The sequence below is a fragment of the Schistocerca piceifrons genome, chromosome 2, assembly GCF_021461385.2.
Source record: "Schistocerca piceifrons isolate TAMUIC-IGC-003096 chromosome 2, iqSchPice1.1, whole genome shotgun sequence".
NCBI lineage: Eukaryota > Metazoa > Arthropoda > Insecta > Orthoptera > Acrididae > Schistocerca > Schistocerca piceifrons.
Window position 1 is genome coordinate 662,918,582 of NC_060139.1, and position 20,862 is coordinate 662,939,443.

General features: G+C 44.2%; 1 protein-coding gene across 1 annotated transcript in view; it reads left to right on the forward strand.

The window, feature by feature from the left end:
• Positions 1–20,492, forward strand: part of LOC124776477 — a 42,773-nt gene extending 22,281 nt beyond the window's left edge. Inside the window, exons 2-3 of the mRNA XM_047251491.1 lie at positions 1,940–2,822; positions 18,103–20,492. Coding sequence (XP_047107447.1) covers positions 1,940–2,822; positions 18,103–18,498 — 1,279 coding nt within the window. The 3' untranslated portion in view covers positions 18,499–20,492. The remainder of the gene's footprint in view (positions 1–1,939; positions 2,823–18,102) is intronic.
• Positions 20,493–20,862: the final 370 nt, after the last annotated feature.

Genomic DNA, 20,862 nt, shown 5'->3' on the forward strand with positions numbered 1-20,862 from the left:
TATTTTGCGGCACATAGAATATGAACAGCTTCTAAGCACTGAAACGAAGTTTTGCAGTTGTTTAATTTTTAAATTTGGGTGAACTACAACATATAAAATTAAATGTACGATATAAGTTTTAATTATCATTATATCGCACAGATAATGGTACAATCAGATTTTAAATACCATTTATGTGTTGAAAGTTGTGAATTAGTCTGGTGAAACTAAGACGTCATTAAGTGATGTAGATTCAGGATTTTCCGTGGAGGAGCGGTCTGAAGCTTTACAAGGTCGGTGACCATCTTGTAGAACGACAGTGTCCTGTACGCCCTGGTTGAGGCAACATCTGTGCAGCCCTAAGTGACGACTCAGATGCACACATCTAGGAGGTAGAGATTTTTCAGTTCGTCAGTTGCAACACTTAGAAATATTTTGCGTGGTTTCACTGAGTACTAGTCAGGACTCTGATTTATTTCTGCTAGCAGTTTGGCAGAATTTGTAATTTTGTGTCTGAAGTGGTTTGGGACTCTGAGTTTTGCACTGAGGCTGAGCTTCCTCTCAGTTTGCCGGTGAGGGAATATTTATGCTAGTAATTGACACTTAGGTTATAGCCCTGTGTTTTGATGAGACGCTGATAACATGTGAGCTGTTATGAGATTTAGATGCAACTAACTTTTAGGTGTGAATCCTGTCTGTGTATTCCAGCTGGTTTTAATTTAATTATTTCTGTACAGTGAGTTCGCTAACCACTATACTGAAGGCTGCAGCTGTTTTTAGATCACTTAATAGCGAAATTGCTTTCACAAAACAACAAATCAGTTTGAATTTTTAAGGGCAATAAACTTTTGTAAGTTAAAATTTAAACATTTTAGTAGCTGTTCGTTATTAACGCAAATTTCACCTACGTAGAGCTTATTAACCATTTGTCTGTCTGATAATTACACCATCGGCGAATTTATTAGTTGCTATTATTATAAAAGGGCGCTAAAGGGAGTTAGTTTTAGTTTAATATTTAAGCCCTTTAAGTCACAACCATCATGAAGTTTGTGCCCCTCGCACAAGAAATATGCGTCTTCCAGGTAAGAGGCACTTGGTAAGTTGTTTTCAGCTGCTCAGAGGATCTGAATGAATTAATTGCGACACAAACATTGTCGACATAAGATTTGTTGTGTGGTGTGTTCAAATTCGTTCACAATATTGTTCCTAAAACATATTAGAATTATTTTTAATTCGTAAGCTATTTTTCATTGTTCACTGTTTTTGCTAATAGCTGGAGAACCATCGATGGACATAAGAAATAGCAGTAAACGATTCTAAATGGTTACCAGCTGAGTAACAAAAAACGGCTCTGAGCACTATGGGACTTAACTTCTGAGGTCATCAGTCCCCTAGAACTTAGAACTACTTAAACCTAACTAACCTAAGGACATCTCAGACACATTCATGCCCGAGGCAGGATTCGAACCTGCGACCGTAGAGGTCACGCGGTTCCAGACTGTAGCGCCTAGAACCGATCGGCCACCAGGGTCGGCAGCTGTGTAACATCTGACAGAGAAGCATGAGTTACCATCTTCTTTCAGCGACAAATATTACCATTGAAATTGGCATGACATTCTGCTTGGTTTTTTATTGGTATCGCAATAAGAGCAATAGGTAAATCTCAAGTTGTATTCCAACATTGTTCTGCCACTGAATTTGGTGTACTGAGAACTCTTATTCTGGATCAATAAATAGTGCGTCTCATTAACCACTTTTGTGTAAATCATGGACAATATTTTATGACATTTCTATCTGCATAGGTAAAAACCGAGTGTCAATCTATTTTACATATCTAAAGATGTTTCAGGTTGAAAAGATAGATGTTTTACAGCATCTGAGAACAATGTGGCTTTAAATGAATTAAATTTAGCACTCAGTTACTCCACAATAATGATGGAATCATCTGTTCTTTTTTCAGGTCCAGACAACCTAACAGCATGGAATCATCCAACGACTCTCGAGGTCCCCCTCCTTCTTGGATCAATAACGAATTCATAGAAACTGCCCTGAAAAATAAAGAAGGGGACCAAGTTTCTGTAGATTCAACGAAAGTACAATACGCGTGTGCGGAAGGATCTGGCTACGCAAGTTTATTGTTCAGAGTCACTATCTTTCTAAAGGGAGCAGACGACGAAGAAGAGGCGAGGAAGGAATCGCTACTGGTGAAAACAACTCTTCTATCTGGACCCATGAAGGAACTGCTGGACAACTGCCAGGTGTTCAGAATCGAGTCACGAATGCTGCATGAGGTGATGCCTCAAGTCCACAAGCTCTTGGCACCATTGGAGGGTGAGGACTTCCGGCCGCTGACAGCTCGCTGCTACGACTGGGGACAGCAGCCGGCAGACTTTCTGGTGCTGGAAGATTTGTCAGCAGCCGGCTTCAGGATGGCTGACGCGGGACGGCCTCTGGACTATCAGCATTGCAAAATGGTCCTGCGAGCTTACGCCAGACTGCACGCCGCCTCAGCCTGTCTGATTGACAGGCAACCCGACTACAAGAGCGCGTTCACTGGGAATATGTTCACAGACAAGAATACTAAGGAATATTTCAGATCATTGGGGGGTAAGATATTGTGTGCGCTGGCGGACGAGCTGAACAAATGCCCTGGGTATGAAAAATATGCCGAAAAATGTAGGACTTACATGGACCGCGTCGCTGATACCGCATTTGATGTATATGAGCGACTCAAGGACAACACCAAGCTGTGTGTATTGAGCCATGGTGACTGCTGGAAGAACAACCTGATGTTTAAGTACGTGAACGGAGCACCGTCAGAAGTCAGACTTGTCGACTTTCAGGTAGGAATACCTTCATATTGTGTCTGTTCTTCCTCCATAAATCTTAATTCTCTTTCCCGAAATGAAGTACAGGGAATCATCGTGCCTGAAGTAGTATCAGCCACTATAAATGTCACACTTTTAATCTCTCGTTTTGCTGGAGGGTCGTTTGAAATACAGTTGAAGATTTTATTTGTGCAATGTTTGTGTGTTACGTTAAATATTGTTACAAAGGATCATTATGAATATACAGTTTCACAAGGTTGTAATTTTCTCTCAGGCTATCATTAATTTTTGATCTTACTACCAACCGAAAGAGATGACTTCGTACCTCAGATGAACACTATGTGCATCCTACTTGCAACACAACTGGCGGCCGGTGTTAGCCACATTCTCGCTGGGTCCTCTCCTGCAGGTCTGCGTGACAGTGCAATGGTGAATTATAGCAACGTAACTGAAGCAGACCGACATAAATTTTCTCCATAGAGAAACCTCACGGAAAGAATCACACACTAGAGAGTTGAGCGTGTGGTGCTGTTCTCCACGGAAGCTATTTTTTACAGCTGATCAGAGATAAATCCATCGAGTTTGTAAGTGGCAGTTTGCATATCCCTGGATGTTCACATGTTTACCATTAGGGAAACAAAGTGTTGGATAATGCATTCTTTTTTTCTCTCCTTACGTTCTGCTGAAAATTGTGAAATTAATTGATTCTCCAATTAGTTCAGGTATGCATGTCCTGTGACAGTTCTTTCCTCGAGGAAAATGTAGTAATAAATGCTTCATTTGGAAGCGACACAACACGCACTGTCTTTTTGGGTCATGTGTTCAATCCCAATGAATGGTGTTCTCCCGTCGGTTAATTTTCACTTATTGTCCTCTAGCCGTGTCGTTTTATGTTTGTAGATGACAATATGAAGTTGTTGAAAATGAGCAGCAGCAATCATTCGGCAAACCAAAGACGAAGGAGTGATTTTCATTTTTGAAGCAAATCTGTTAGTACTTGTACTACTCTACAGCACGTTTAAATGTAGACGTTTCTGACAATGAGTGCCTCATCGTAGCCCGTCAGTACAAAAAGTCTGAGACTGATGTAATAAAACATAGATAAGATCGTGGCTTTAAGCTTTCGGTGTCCTACATAGGTTCCCCCAACTAGAGTATACCGCATTGAAAGTTCCTAAGGCCATGTGAAACTGTCAGCAAGATCCTTCTTTGGCGTGTTGTTTAACTCATAAGTGACGTTCGCTTGAATGTTAGTTATGTTTTCGAAGCATTGACCATTCATTGCAGATTATCGTTTTGTGGTAAGTTCGTATCGATAGTAGCACGTAATGATTGTTCCAGAAAATAATGTCCACGTTTTGTATTTCAATAAGATCGAGACCAGCGCCCAAGCGTCATTTGCAGGTGTGCTAGACAAACTTTGCTCACACTTTTCTGTTCTGCAAAACATTGTGGAAAGTGTCTTGAATATTTGATTTAGAGATGTTGCACTCTCACGAGTTGTGACGCCACAACGTTCACAAATTACGGTCGCACGCACACTACTTAACACTGTCTGCAAGTAAGTCACGTCTGTTGTTTACAACAACTGTTAGGTCAAACTCCCACCGTGGGTACTGCACTGACGTGGCTAATACGCCTGGAGCAAAACCAGTCTCAGAACTTTTCGGACGGACGATGTACGCACTTTTTGTGCTTCAATCTCCGTGTCCGCACTGCTGTCATTTGATTTTACTGTGTTCTTAGTTACGTTCATTAGAATGCCAGTCCTCAAAACATCTGAAATGATTTAAAACTGTTTCCGTAACCCACAATGAGAACATCTACAGTTCAAGAGCGTTCGATTATTGCCTCTTTGAGAATGGCACAAACATCAGAATTCACCGACAGCGAATTATTCAAAAAGAGACAGCTACAAGTAGAAAATTGCTATATTTAAACACTGCAGGCATTCAGACTCACATTTTCATGTTAGCCTTCCTTATTCCCTGTAGGGCTACGTAGACCAGCTGAACTATGTTACCCGTAATCGTAAATCACATATGAACAGATAGTCCGTTATATTAGGGTAGCCCATGTTATTCTCTGTTCCTTTATGCTTTATCATTGTTCTGTTTGTTTTGTTCTTTCTTAATGCTAGGTTACGGGTAAATAAACATTGCATTTCATTTAATATTTCTCGCAATTTTTCCTTCTTCAGTGAAAAAGACGAGACATTCTATACACATTTTTATTTCATGTACATACTCTTCTCATTAAATGTTTATTTATCAGTACTTTGAGACATAATCTAAGTAACAGCGGAGATACTTACCACCAATAACATATATTCCTTGTGTGTTTACTTTAATTATTACAAACCTCATTTTGAATATACTAAAGTATTTGTCCGCCTGTATGCGTCTTCCCGACTATACCATTTCTGAAAATCTTTCTAATTTTACATTGTTGAAGGCCCGTTCTGCAATATATATAAATTCCGTGAAGCTTTTGTCAGTTTTTAACTATTTCTTCATGAGTATGTATGGAACTAGAATTACTTTCTTGGTTAATTGTTTCTGAAGTCAAGCCGATTATCGATCTGAACTGCTGCAGTTATTTCAACTTTCATGTTTCATTTCCTAAGCAAGAAAAGATGCAAATGAAGCTGTTCGTAACAATGGCGTTACAAGTCAGTGGCCCAGGGAATGCCACGAAACATTTACCAGACCATAACGCTCCCTCCTCCGGCGTAGACCCTTCCGACGATTGTTGCAGAGCCGTCCTCGCCAACGCCATCTCACCGATAGAGCATAAAGCGCAATTCATGTAGTCGCCATTTAGAGGAAGTCCAGTTGCGGCACAGGCGTGTAAATTCCGGCCTTCGTCGCCGATGAACCGCAGTCAGCATTGGTGCATGAAACAGGATCCTGCTGCAGAGACCATATCCACCAACGTGAGCTGAACAGTCGTTGAGGAGACAGTGTTGACAGACCCTTGGTTCATCGGGGTGGTCGTTGCTCAACAGCTGCGCGTCTGTTCGCCTGTACACATCTCCGGAGCTGTCATTCACCCCTGTCATCTATGGTCCGTGGTACTGCACAGTTGCCTCAGCACCGGATTAGGATATCGCCATTTTGCCATGCACGGTATACAGGCTGTCTGAAAAGTCTTTCCCTGATTACATAAATTGATAACTCAGGCTAGAAGCAAGATACAAATATGAAACTGGTGTCTAATTGTTTACAAACTATCAAAGTTTTTTTCACACATCAGTAAACTTCCACATGAGCACCCTTGGTAACACGTAGCACATCTAGGCGATATTCAGTTTCCGTCCACACATTAGCCAACATCACTGGAGGTATCGATGCAACGACTGTAGTTATCCGTTGCCGCAGGGTTTCAAGATCTGGCACACGTGTTCGGTAGACCTCGTCCTTGACGAAACCCCATAAGAAGACGTCTAATGGGGTTATGTCAGGAGAGTGTGGAAGCCAAACCGTTGGCCCATCACGACCAATCCATCGCCCAGGAAAGGTCATATCGAGATAGGCACGGACGTGCAAACCCCAATGAGGCGGTGCACCGTCTTGCTGAAACAAGACATCGGGGTGACACTGAAGCAGCTGAGAAACAGCATACAGTTGCAACATGTCCAGATACACTGCAGATGTGATGGTAGCCTCAGCGTAGAAGAATGGCCCCATGATTCGATCGTGCAATAGCGCACACCAAACATTCACCTTTGGACTGCCTCTGGTGCACTCCATGACGTCGCCAGGGGGTTGTGAACCCCAAATGAGCACATTATGGCGATTCACTACTCCACTGACAAAAAAGGTCGCTTCGTCGGAAAAGGCAATTCGTCTGAGATAACTATCATCGTCCTCAATATGTGACAGCATTTCGACCGCAAAGTTAAATGGCTCTGAGCACTATGGGACTTAACATCTATGGTCATCAGTCCGCAAAGTCATATCGACGTGTACTGTCATTGGGCAACAATGGAAGTGGAAGTTTTCTGATATGTGAAAAAAACTTTGATAGTTTGTAAAAAATTAGATACCAGTTTCATATTTGTATCTTACTTCTAGCCTGAGTTATCAATTTATGTAATCAAGGAAAGACTTTTCGGACACCCTGTACTTTAACTATGGCGGCACACGATCGCGTTACAAATTCAGCCGTTTTAGAAATGCCTCCACTCTTGACCCGAAAGCCAATGAACATGCCATTTTGAACGTAACACAAGTTTAGTTTAGTTACATCATGTTCCATAGATCATTTTCACGATAATTTTATCGATATGATGTGGAACAGTTCAGATTACAAGATATATATACACACATGAATAGTGCTAATATTAATTTTACTGAAAATGTTAGTTCTACATATGCAACTACATTTAGAGGTACATTTTTTTTACCACTTCTGAAACAGAAACTCGTCCATGGAATAGGAGTTGTCCAAAAGAAATGATTTTAAGCTAGATTTAAAACCTGATCTGCTACCTGCCACACACTTTATGTTGTTGGGCAAATGTCAAAGATTTTTGTTGCTGAGTAATGTACTCCTTTCGAGCAACTGACAGCTTCAGTAACGGGTAGAAAAGGTCATTTTTCCCTCTACTGTTCTACGTATGAACATAACTGTTCTTCGCTAATTGAGATGGATTATTTATAACGAATTTCATTAGTGAATTTATGTACTCTGATGGTGCAGTTAAAATACTTTACTCCTTGAATAGGTGCCTACATGACGTCCTTGGATGAACACCACTAATTATTCTCACTCCTCTCTTTTGTGCAATCAATACTTTATGTCTAAGTGGCGAGTTACCTCAGAAAACTATTTCATAAGATATTATTGAGTGGAAATATGCAAAGTACGTTAGGAGGCTGATCTGTTTATTACCAAGACTAGCGATTGTACGAAGAGCGAAAGAAGCTGAACTTAATTGTTTGAGAAGTTAAGTAATATGCAACTTCCTGTTTCCACATTACGACAATGCCGCTCTGTTTTCCACGTCCCCCCGACACGCTTTATATCTCTCCACAGCTAGTGCTGTCACCTACCTTCTACGGGAAGATATTGAAGATATTAGGGAATAACTTTCATTTTACTAGAGGGAGCTGTAGAGGGTAAAAACTGTAGAGGAAGACAGAGACTGAAATACACCCAGCAAACAATTGAGGTAAGTCGCAATTGCTGCTCGGAGGTGAAAAGTTTGACACCGGAGAGGACTCCATGGCGAGCATCAAACGATCAAACGTCCTTCACGTGGAGCAATAAGCACTCTTAGAAAAAGCTACTTAGCCTTTGATTTTTGAACTGTATCCTACTTGTGAAATTGCTTTTACTGTTTAGAATATCTTATATAATACGATGCAACGAAATGAATGGAGTGCAATACAATCCTCAAAGCGTTTAATCCATACCTCCATACAAGCACGTTGCATTTGTGCCGGTGAGCCTCAAGCGTATCTTATAGCTTCCGAGACGCTTGAAGACTCACGACGGTATCATTCAGTGTCTGTACGACAGAGAGACGTCGTGCCCTTACATGTAGAACGTGATAGGCTTTCAGTGAGGCTGGATTTTATTAAGATATGGGAGCGTAGCCACTGGTAACAGGCACACACATCAGGGCAGTTGACGTTGCTCGTACACATATAATAAAATAAGCAGTCATCAAAAGTACAACACAAGTTACTGAGTAATGCAACAACTCTCAGACGAAGCACTGTGCTCTTATGTGGTTACCGTCACCGCGGGAACAGTTCACCATATGAAAATACGTAGATCCGTTGTACCAGAATACCAAAGCATTCAGTGGACCCAGCTACATACGGGGCAACCCTTCATCAGTAAACCTATCTAGACTGCTGTGTGTCACTATCAACGTACAACTAACGCTGCCGGAGAAACAAACCCGAGAGAGATCAGAGCACTGCGGAATGCAACCTGAGCGCGACAAGTAATACGGGCATTACTGTGCTGAAAGTCAAGTATCGTGAGTGAACGGACTTATTTTGCCCAGGAAAGCCCTTTTCGCTAGTGCTAGTCTGCTTTTGACATCCTCCTTGCTCCGTCCGTCATTGGTTATTTTGCTGTCTAGGTAGTAGAATTCCTTAACTTCATCTGCTTCGTGACTATCAATCCTGATGTTAAGTTTCTTGCTGTTCTCATTTCTTATACTTCTCATTACTTTCGTCTTTCTTCAATTTATTGTCAGTCCATAATCTGTACTCTTTAGACTGCAGATCATGTAATTCTTCTTCACTTTCACTCAGGATAGCAATGTCATCAGCGAATCGTATTATTGATATCCTTTCATCCTGAATTTTATTCCACTCCGGAACCTTTGTTTTATTTCCATCACTGCTTTTTCAGTGTACATATTGAAGAGTAGGGCCGAAAGACTACATCCGTGACTTACGCCCTGTTTAATCCGAGCGCTTAGTTCTTGGTCGTCCACTCTTATTATTCCCTCTTGCCTCTTGTTCATATTGTGTATTACCCGTCTCTCCCTATAGCTTACCCTTGGAATTTCGAACATCTTGGACTATTTTACATTATCGAACGCTTTTTCCCGGACGACAAATCCTATGATGTGCTAGTCTTGCTCAAATTATCAACCCAACGTCAACCTTTCCTAAAGCCAAAGTGATCCCCATCTAATACCCCCCCCTCCCCCCCCCCCCCAATTTTCTTTTCCATTCTTCTGTATACTGTTGTTGTCAGCAACTTGGATGCATGACCTGTTAAGCTGATTGTGCAATGCTTCTCACGCTTGTCAGATTTTGCAGTCTTCGGAATTGTGTGGATGACATTTTTCCGAAAGTCAGACGGCATATCACCAGACTCATAAATTCTACACACCAACGTGAAGAGTCGTTTCGTTTCACTTCCTCCAATGATTTTAGGAATTCTGGTCTAATGTTATCTATCCACTTTGCGTTATTTGAATTTAGGTCTTCCAAAGCTCTTTTAAATTCTGATTCTAATACCGGAACCCCTATCTCTTCCGAATCATATCCTGTTTCTTTTTCTGTCACATCAGATAAATCTTCTCCCTCGTAGAGGCCTTCAGTGTACTCTTCCCACCAGTCTGCTCTCTCCTCTGCATTTAACAGTGCAATTCCCGTTGCACTCTTAATGTCACAACCCTTGCTTTTAATTTCGCAGGAGGTTATTGTGACTTTCCTATATGCTGATTCAGTCCTTCCGTCATTCATTTCTTTTCCGATTTCTTCGCATTTTTCATGCAGCCATTTCACCTTAGCTTTCCTGCTCTCCCTATTTATTTCATTCTTCAGCGGCTTGTATTTCTTATTCCTGAGTTTCCCACAATATTTTTGTACTTCCTCCGTTCATCGATCAACTGACGTATTTCTTCTGTTACCCATGGTTTCCTAGCAGTTACCTTCTTTGTACTTATGTTTTTCTTTCCAACTTCTGCGGTGGCCCTTTTTAGAGACGTGTATTGCTCTTCAACTGTACTGTCTAATGAGCTATTCGGCACTGGTGTATCTATAGCCTTAGAGAACTTCAAGCGTACCTCGTCATTCCTTAGTACTTCCGTATTCAACTTTTTTTTGTATACTCATCCTTACTAATCTCTTAAACTTCAGCCTACTCTTCGTCACTACTACACTGTGATCTGAGTCTATATCTACTCCTGGGTACGCCTTACAAACCAATATCTGATTTCAGAATCTCTGTCCGACCATGACGTAATCAAACTGAAATTTTCTCTATCACCCGGCCTTTGTCAAGTATACCTCTTCCTCCTGTTATTCTTGAACAGAGTATTCGCTGTTACTAGCCGAAACTTATTACAGAACTCAATTAGTCTTTCACTTCTCTCATTCCTTGTCCCAAACCCGTATTCTCCTGCAACCTTTTCTTCTGGTCCTTTCCCTACAGCTGTCCTCAAGTCCCCCATGACTATTAGATTTCCATCTGGCTTCACGCACTGTATTACCCTTTCAGATCCTCATATACTTTCTCTATCTCTTTATCTTCAGCCTGCGACGTCGGCATGTATACCAGAACTATAATTTTCGGTATCGGTTTGCTGTCGATTCTGATGAGAACTACCTTATCGCTGTCTATTCACAGTAACATTCTGCCCTACCTTCCTGTTTATAACGAATCCTACTCCCGCTATGCCATTTTCTGTAGGCGTTGATTTTACACTGTACTCATCTGACCAGAAATCCTTGTCTTCCTTCCATTTCTCTTCGCTGATCCATAATCAGTCTAGATTTAGCCCTTGCATTTCCCTTTTCAGATTCTCTTACTTCCCTGCCATGTTCAAGTTTCTGACATTTGACGTCCCGATTCGTTGACCGTTATCCTTTCGTTGGTTGCTCAATCTTTTTCTCATGGTCACTTTCGCTTTGGCAGTCCCATCCCGGATATGGGATATTTTATGGAAACTTTTGCCCATGGAGAGATCATCATGACACTACTTCAATTTCAGGCCACATGTCCTGTGGATACACGTTATGTGTCTTCAATGCAGTGATTTCCATTGCCTTCTGCATCCTCATGCCATTGATAATTTGTGATTCTTCCACCTTTAGGGGCAGTTTCCCATCCCTAGGATGAGAGAGTGCCCTGAACCTCTGTCCACTCCTCTGCCCTCTATGACAAAGCCGTCGGCGGAAGTCTTCGGCCACCAGTGTCGATTATTAAGCAAAATTTAAGCTGAGGCGGGTTTCGATTATTTGTCAAAGACGCTATCCCTAGAGCACGAGCGCTCAGGCTGACACTAACTTCCGTCATAAACAGATCTGTCACAGTTCGTGAGCTCACACATAGAACCTGGCAAACCACACAAACTGCTTATTGACTTCTGTCTCGGGTTCTTCGGCCGACGTTCATCTAATGATTTTACTGACGTTTCGCCAGCACGAATGGCTGGCATCGTCAAAGCTTCACCCTCCATTACCGGTGGTGAACTGGAGCCGAGCTCGCGGCCGCAGACTGTATGTACCTGGCGCGCCAACATCCGAGGGCTTCTCCGCGGTCATTTCCGGTGCGGTTCTCCTCTTGCTACCTGTGACGGTCGTTCGCTGCAGTACGGGAAGCCAGGATCCGTTTACCTTAAGGCTTTCCTCTTTCTTATTGAAGCTGTTCGCGTGTTTTTGTGTTTCTACAGCTTCTCTGAACAAGCGCGTGTGATAGTGCTTCTCTGCAGCCAGAACTTCCATGTCGGCGAATTTTATTACGTTGTCGGTCTCACTCAGTGCGTGCTATGCCACGGCCGATTTCCCCACCTGCCCCAACCACTAATGTCGCGTATGTTCTTTGATCCTGGTGTTGATTGATCGTCCAGTCATTCAGACATAAACTTTTCAGCATGTGCATGGTATACGGTATATTCCCGATATTGCAAGTGGGTCCCTTTTCTCCTTTGCCGATCTAAGACACTCCTTGATCTTCCTCGTCGGTTTGAAAATCGTCTTTACGGCCGATTCTGTCCGTCACTCTGGGAATGTTCAGCAGAGAGGCCGTACCCGACTTTTCTTTTTCTGATTCCTTACTTTGCCGAGTGTTTGGCTCTGTTACCCTTCTAATATACTTTGTGGGGTACCCATTGCTCCTCAGAACACTCTCCAGATGTTGAATTTCGCGTCTGAGGTGCTGCGGTTCACGTATTCGTCCTACTATTGTGCAAACATGGCGTAAAGACGATTTTCAAACCGACAAGGAAGATCTGATGTCTCTCATCAGTCCATCATGTGCGATATCTCAATCTCATCTCACACCCGGTACACCCCAGTGGTCTAGACGGCGCGTAAACAACGACCCCAAGCAATTCGCAAAGAGCGTAACATACGACGCTTTGCGCCGTAAAATCGTGTAGTTCCTCGTTAAATAATGGCAGTAATCTAACAACCCTGCAAAGCTCTCATTAAGTGACGTCGCGATGGATGAGTTCGGTGGGCTCTACGGACTGAGGCGGCCGTCGCAGCAGCAGTGCCAACATGCGCCGTGTGAGGAGCCAGCAGTCGGCAGCCGTACCACAAACGAAACGGTGCTTGTCGGTGTCGACAGCGGCGCATCTGGGGCAAAGAGGATCCTCGGCAAGATGTATCATGTGCAAACGTTGTCGGGTGGGGAATTTTTCAGTCTTTATCACACACCACAGCAATCTGAACGAGATGGGAAGGAAAGGCAAGAGTATGTTACTCCACACCCGCCTCCTGTCAGCTGCCGGATATGGGCAGCGTCCGTTGAAAGCAGCGTTACGAGTCCTTGATTCTAGGATCCCGCGTGTTTGGTAAGACATCCAACAGATAATTCATGTCGACCATATATGTGCGAATGTGACACAGTGCTGGCGTGATGTGTCCAACAGGAAACGGCGGACAGAGGGATTGAGGCACCAGCTCCTGAATCAGTGTACCAGGGAGGCTGTCCCTGTCCGAAGTACGTAGGCGATGTATCGTCCGCAGGAAGAGACCGCGCGCCCTGTTGTGCACGTTTATCATTGCAATGCTGCCTGCGTGTGTGGGCAACGTTAGCGTCTCGTAACGGTTCTTGAACACCCTATCCTCGCAGACGAAATCACCAAAGGCCGCCTGGAACTTAGCAGCTACCGTAGCGTCCATCGGAAGAACGTGTGTGTAATGATTAAGTTTCGGAGCCAAGTTGACTTAGATAAAATGTACCCGTATGATCAAGTCAATTGTTCGAAAGTTACGGAGTGCAGATCACATTAAGTAGTCTGCGATACGTGCATGCTGCTGTATGCTGCATGTTCCCATGGAAGGTCACTCCCAAACACTTCATCGCAGGGACTTTGGAAATGGGCACTGGCGTACTTATTTGCAGTCCTCTGCCCACATCCATGTAGTGCAACTTTCGCAGATTGATGCGATCACCTCTCCGTATTGCTGAAGCCACGCGATCGCCGTACACGTATCTTCTGCCGACCTCGTCAAGAATACTAAATCGTCCGCATAAGCACAACATTTAAAATGCACATCGCGGAGGGGAATGCCCTCCAAACGCTGTCGTAGACCATGAAGTGCAGGCTCGATGGTGATGGAAAAGAGAAAGGCTGACAGGGGACATCCTTGTCGGTAGCCATTGAGAAAACTGTGGGAGGGGCTCCGTGGGTGAGACGGAGGACCACACCTGCCGATACTGGGGACAGTCCCATCTTCTCTAAAACAGCCTGCAAGAAATGAACTCGGTCAGATGCGTGGTCTAGGTCAAACGCCTCGAGGTCGCCTTCTAAGCGGCATGCCGACATGAGAGCCACCACATCTCTATAAGAGCTTAACGCCGTGTGTATGTTACTGCCACCTCCCAGACATGTTTGGTCGGCATGAATGGCATCTTTGACAATAGCGACGAGACGAGCACGAAGAATGCGGGCTAGCAACTTGTAAGCAGAATTCCATAACGTCAACGGCCGGAAGTTTTGCGTTCTGCAGCCCCCGTTTGGTTTTGACACAGGGATAATCATGCCCTCCAAAAATTCGGGAGGGTGGTGGGGCGGAAGTCCAGGTCCAGAGTTCGCAGCACATCTGCCGCCAAACTTCCCCCATCAGGTCAGAAAAGGTATTAAAAATTCAAGCGGAAGACCATCAGGTCCGGGTGATTTGTTTCTTGCGTCCCGCGAGAGGGCCATGCGCATTTCTTCCCACATAGCGTAGCGCCGCGTTGTGCAGGACGTCCTCAGTGTCGCTGCCACGCCGTTGCTCTGCTAGATAGAGAGAGCGGTAGTAATTTGTGAGGGCGTGGAAGATGTCGTTGTGTGTCTCTGCGCGCTGCCATTCCGCAGAAATAACTGCCGTGATGAGTCGTCTCTTATGGTGTCTCCGTTCTCTGACGATGTGATAAAGAGAGGCACGTTCCTCTGGGATGGAATCTTGCAGTCTTGATCGAACCCGCGGGACGTCCAATCTGTCAGCCGTGATCTTCAGAAGCCGCGCCTGTGTCCGATGGATGTCCATTTGGCGCTCTGGCGAAGGTTGTTGCGACGCTAGTTCCCCCAAGACCGTGTAGTAAAACTCAGAGGTGGATCGGAACCAAAGCGCCCTGTCTCGTTCATACGCCATGAGCGTGCGGCGAGGAGCTGGTTTGGCGCAGTATGTCCACCATCGGGTAGTGGAATCATAGGTATGACGCCGTCGCTCACATTTGAGCCAGTGGCGGCTAATCGGCAAGTCCCGGAGAATGTTAACGTTAAGAGTCCAAGTCCTCTACTACGGCTCGTCTATTGTCGTGGCAGAGTCACGGTGCAGATGAAGGCCTGATGGTCAGTGAATGCAGTGGACCACAGCTAAGCACCGACAGTTGCTGCCCGAAGACCGCGGGAGACATAAATCCTGTCCAACCTGCTGGCCGAGTGGCGGGTGAAGTGTGTATATCCGCGACGGTCACCGTGGATTAGCGTCCATGTATCATGCAAAGCGAGATCTCTGACCATGAAGGGTTGGACATGGGACATGGTGAGGGATCTGATCCTCAGGGCGTAAGACGCTCTTAAAGTCCCCCACCCACCACCAGGTGCTTTGTAGCGCCTTGAAAGAATGGAGCTACGTCAGTGGAGTAATAGACTGTTCACTCTCGACGCTTCGCAGCACCAGACGGGGCATACAGATTCACAAGGCGGACTGCGCCGATGGTGAGCGCACTGGCTCTCGCTGATGGCAAAAACTGAATACCCATTGGTTTGATGCCATCGCGTAGTAGTACGGCCATACCACCACAGCCGTCGGAAGTTGGGTTGACGTAAGACGCGTATCCATAAACATGTAGGCGCAGATCAGGCCATATCTCTTGAAGAAACACGATATCAATGACCGCCGCTCGAATAATGTCCTTCAACAACTGAATTTTGATCGTGGAGCTAATGTCGTTGACATTGACTGTACCTATCCGATACACCTGGGTCATTTGATAGTATGGTGACGTATTCGGCAGTCGTTTAGGCCAGTATGCGCCCCATCGTCCGTCGGAACTTCCCTGTCATCCGCACCGTGTATATTATTGATCGGCTGAGACAAGATGTCCGTCCGACGATAGGCCGGCGGCGAGCATCTGGTTGTCACTCGAGTCTGGTGTCATTCGTTCATTCCATCTCTGACGCCCAATCACCAAACTGGAGATGTGGTACGTAAGGCTACACATGACGTTCTTACGATGTCTTAGCCGCAATATCGCCAGGGGGTCGTCGGTGAGCTGAGTGTGGTCAAATTGGCTTTGTCCTCGGGCGGACGTTGCCAGCAGCGAACGAGGAACCGTTAATGTGAGGTCCACAGCCCCGGCCGCAGATGGATTTTCCTCATCCTCCTGCAACGTGTCACCATCTCGAGAATCATTTCCTGCAGACAGCCTCCTCTTCTTTCGTCGCTTGGGCTACTTTTGTTTGCGGGAACGCGTGCCCGCGTCCTGTGGTTCACGACAAACAGTAGGCACCTCCCGCATCCACGTGTTCGAGCGTGAATCGATTTGCTGATGCTCTCCTTCCTCACACGGCTGGGGTGCAGACGTGGTCGCTGCTGTCGAGCACGGCGACTGTTCCGATGGAGGCTGCGTCGTCGTGGGCGCGGAAGCCGGGCCCCCGGGGGTCGGCAACTGGAACGGAACAACGTCCGCGTTCGACACGTTCCTCGCTGCCTCAACGTATGTAATAGCCAGCACTGTCGGTTGCGATGGAGGCGTCGTGTCTACACGTGGTATCTGGACGAGGCGTCGCTGCTGGCATTCAGAGCGTACTTGTCCTTCCTGCCCGCACCCTGAACAAGTCAGCGGTTGACCGTCATAAATGACGATCGCTCGACAGCCACCAACTGTCACGTACGATGAGATGTGTTTACGCAGTTCAAATCGCAGCTGACGCAATCCATTCAGTACAGGATACGTCTCGAACGTATGCCACTTTTCTTCCACGTGACTTAATACTTCCCCGTAAGGCCGCAGCGCGTTCACGACAAGCGTGGTCGGAACTTCAAACGGCAGCTCGAAGACTCGTATGTTCCGAATTCCGCGTCCTGCATGGTCGACATTCATTACACCTACGTAGTCGTCCGAGTGGTGTAAACGATATCCATCAGTGGAACGGCGAAGAAGTCGTTCGCACGCTGCTTCATCGACAAGTTTCATGTAAACTGTGCTGGAGACGATCGAAAGATGTATACCGATAAGATCCTGTGGTTCGACGTGCATTACTTCACGCAGGAAACGCTCTACTTCGTGCGTACTGGGCGTCGAACGTTACTTTAATCGTGCCCTTTCTATGAGCTGGCCGCTGTGGCCGAGCGGTTCTAGGCTCTTCAGTCCGGAACCGCGCTGCTGCTACGGTCGCAGGTTCGAATCCTGCCTCGGGCATGGATGTGTGTGATGTCCTTTAGTTAGTTAGGTTTAGCTAGTTCTAAGTCTAGTTGACCGATGACCTCACATGTTAAGTCCCATAATGCTTAGAGTCATTTGAAGCATTTGAACCTTTCTGTAAGGAAGCGCCATCGTCGTTCGAGGTGACTTGTTTGCAGTGCAGTAGCACTACCCGCGCGAGCAATCAACAGCCCGCTTGTGAAGCGCCGCACAGAGCCCTGCGAACGTCCGCTTCACAACACGGTCGAGAGCCGACTGCCACTCGGCTAAGTAGGAGGACGGTGAAACTGTGAAGACAATGTTAACTCCTGGCGCCCGAATTCCTGAGACTATATTTATCTGGTATTTTAGAATGAGGGCACTTAGAGATTTCCAAGAAACATTACACGTAATTTTAATCTGTTTAGAAACATTTTCCTGCTTGCAGCGCAAACAACATAATAAAAGGAAAGAAGTTCATCTCTTACTACGTATATTTCCGCTGCTCATGCAATAAAATTTCAGAATCAGTCGTCACTTTTTAATTTAGTACTTCTTTTCTACTAACTCTATTCACATCAGATTTTGCAGACAGTGTCGATATAAACCACTAAGTGTATCACCAAAGCTAAGTCCTCTTACGACACAAAGTTAATAAGATATGACGTCATGAACATTAAGATGCGTGAAACAGATGTTGTATACAGAGGAGTTCCATCCTTTAAAATATCGAGCATGGTGTCACTGCGATTAATCATGATGCCACCTTCCAGCTTGACAGCTGGGGCATTATGCCCTTAGGTGTTCTCCATCGGACTTCCACAAAGAATTTACACACACTAGTACAAGCCTAAACGGCCGTGCACAAATCAAATCATCTTCTGTTTGATCCCTTTAAAAAAGGAAGTGAATTGGTGATATATCATTACCGTTTGGCATGTGTACGATAAACGAGTTGATGGTGATGTTGCAGATATCATCAGTGACAAGTCCAGCCTCGGATCTACAGTACTTCCTGTACGCGAACGCCAGCGAAGATGTCCATCGGCACCACATGGAGGACCTGCTGCGCGAGTACCACAGCACGCTGGTGGGCCTGCTGCAGGGTCTGGGACTGGAACAGGAAGCTGAGGTCTACACCTTCGAGGAGCTGCAGAAGGAGATGGACGGCTGTCTAGTCCTATCATTTATGTTCAGTGCTATGAGTGGCTTCGTTCTGACCTCTGAAAAGTACGGCGCAGAGTTTGTGAAGGCATTCAATGACCCGGAGCATGCCGGCGAAGCTCTCGGTAAGACCTATCAAAATCCGTATTCGTTATCCTACATGAAGTACCTGACACCTATTTTTGACAGTAAAGGAGCTTTGTGATCACTTGTATTATAGGCGGCTTTTAAAGTTCGAAGTATGTGACAGTTTGCAATGGCAAGTTGGTGTACTCATCTACGTCCCTGCAAGCTACTGCGAGTGGAGGGACGACTTTTGTAACAGCGAGCCAATGCTATTACGTAATTATGTGCAACTTTCGGATCAGGAGCCAAACGGACCAGCATTGTGCTTCACGAAAACATGATCGTATTCGTGATGTCTTTTTACAACAGGCTTTCTCTCGGAGTATTGTGTAATTACTACATGAGGTTTTCACAAACATTGTTCTCAATTACGAATCCTTCAACAGTTCTCAAATATAAATTCTTCTCTTCATGTGGTATACTGCATATGGTGAACACAGCTACCCTGTGTATATTTGTGTCACAAAGAATATGTGATAATATGTATAGATATTTGAATGTTTGTCTATTTTGTAGCCGCCGCATGTATGAAGACAGTATTCACTGCGTTCTTAGTATGAGCTGCTCGTCATAAATATGGGACAAAAAGGAAACAGGAAGTGATTTTGTAGGCGAGTGAAGTAAGCCTTTGATCCTTTCCACCTTGCTTTTGGATCCGTAACACACAGTTTAACGGATGAAAGCATGAAAAATTTTAGACTAACTGCTCTTGTGCCGATGAATATTGTTTCAAAAACATGTAAGAATTCTTAGCATTTTATATAATAGACGGAAAAGTATGCGTATGTGAGTAAATCAGTTCGAACTCATACTCCTTTCCGGACTTGGCAGGTGGAACATTCGCTGCGATGAAGTAACGATGATAGAAGTATGCAAACATGATTTCGTTTTTGTAATTTACAATTCTGCATATTTTCAACCTGTTTGAGGCACTTGTGTACGAGGTAAGAGAAGCTGTGCCGTCTACGTCCTGATGTCACAAAATCAAGTTTTCCTCTGTTACAAGTCTTCTGTTTTCTTACTGTGCTTGCCGCCCAGCGATATAGGTTTCTTTAGTGCAGGCTGCAGTTTTACTATTACTGTAAAACATACGTATGATCACATGTAATTGTCATTATCCTCAGAGAGAAAACTAAAGTATTTGGTGGGAGCATCTTACAACTGAAGTTAAATTTTTGTAATAGTTTCTGTGTATTGTGGACGTAATGCGCCGATGTGTGTGTGTGTGTGTGTGTGTGTGTGTTTGTGTGAGATGTTAAATTTTGGCTAATTTGACAATATGTTACAGGATGACTGAAAACAAAATTGAGATAGAAAAATGGTAAGGTCAGAGGTAAAGCTGCACTCAGCCCGAAGATTTGTAAGGTTTGTTTGAAGATCACAGTGTTTTACCTGTCATGTTTGTGTTGTCTCCCTCTGACTTTTGATCTGACTTATTCCGCCAGTTAGATGAAGGTATCGTTTAATTAATATAGACTTTGGATATCGGCACAACTTGACATTTCTCATTACGAGGTGTGAATACAGCGACTGGTGACGGAAGAAAATCGTAATACACACAGGAATAGAAATGTCGAACCTTTGATTTTGTAGACTGGCACTTACTCAGTCACACAGTCACTGCAAAAGAAAACTAATTCAGTGATATTTCCAATTATTTTCGAAAACAAGTAAGGAATATCACTGCACGTTTTGACGACGTGATGAAAGTTAAGTATTTGCTCCATTAGTAGGCCCATCCGGGATAGCTGCAGTAACAATCCTTTATCCATCTCTGCGAATCAGTTTGATCTTCACAATCAATATTCAACCCGGTAAAATGTTGCCATTATTGAAATACAATTACTTCTTAGCGACATTTTCATCAAATAATTCGTGCATATCATCCACTAGCAATGGTCTCTATCTGCTATTAGCTGTGTAATGTCAAACAAAAATTTTTGTCTGCTGTCGTTAAATGTGAAGACAAAATATATCAGGGTGCATAGTTCTCTCTATTCAAGGATGAAAATTGCTGAATGTTACTGTATTTCTTCAATTTTGATATATTTTATTATTATAAAATCATAAGCTGTTAAATGTGTATACTTATGTACAAATACAACACTTATTCTTATTAAGAGCAGTGGACAATACACATACAATTATTAAACCACGCTAATTAAGATATGCTACAATGACGACTCCATAATGCAATTTATTCCTTATCCATGAAGACATTTGTTAATTTATTTGATCCAAGCCATAACTTAATTTCACCAAATCATGTTCGATTTATTGCAAATTCAACAAAAGTGGAAGCTGGATATCTTACTAAAAATTTTCGGTGCTCCTAGTGACTGTATACGCAGCAAATTTTAACAACAAAGGAGTACATGGTGTTTCACATGTACCGATTTTGCGGATTAAGTTCTTCTATCTACACGCTGAAGCGTTCGCAACC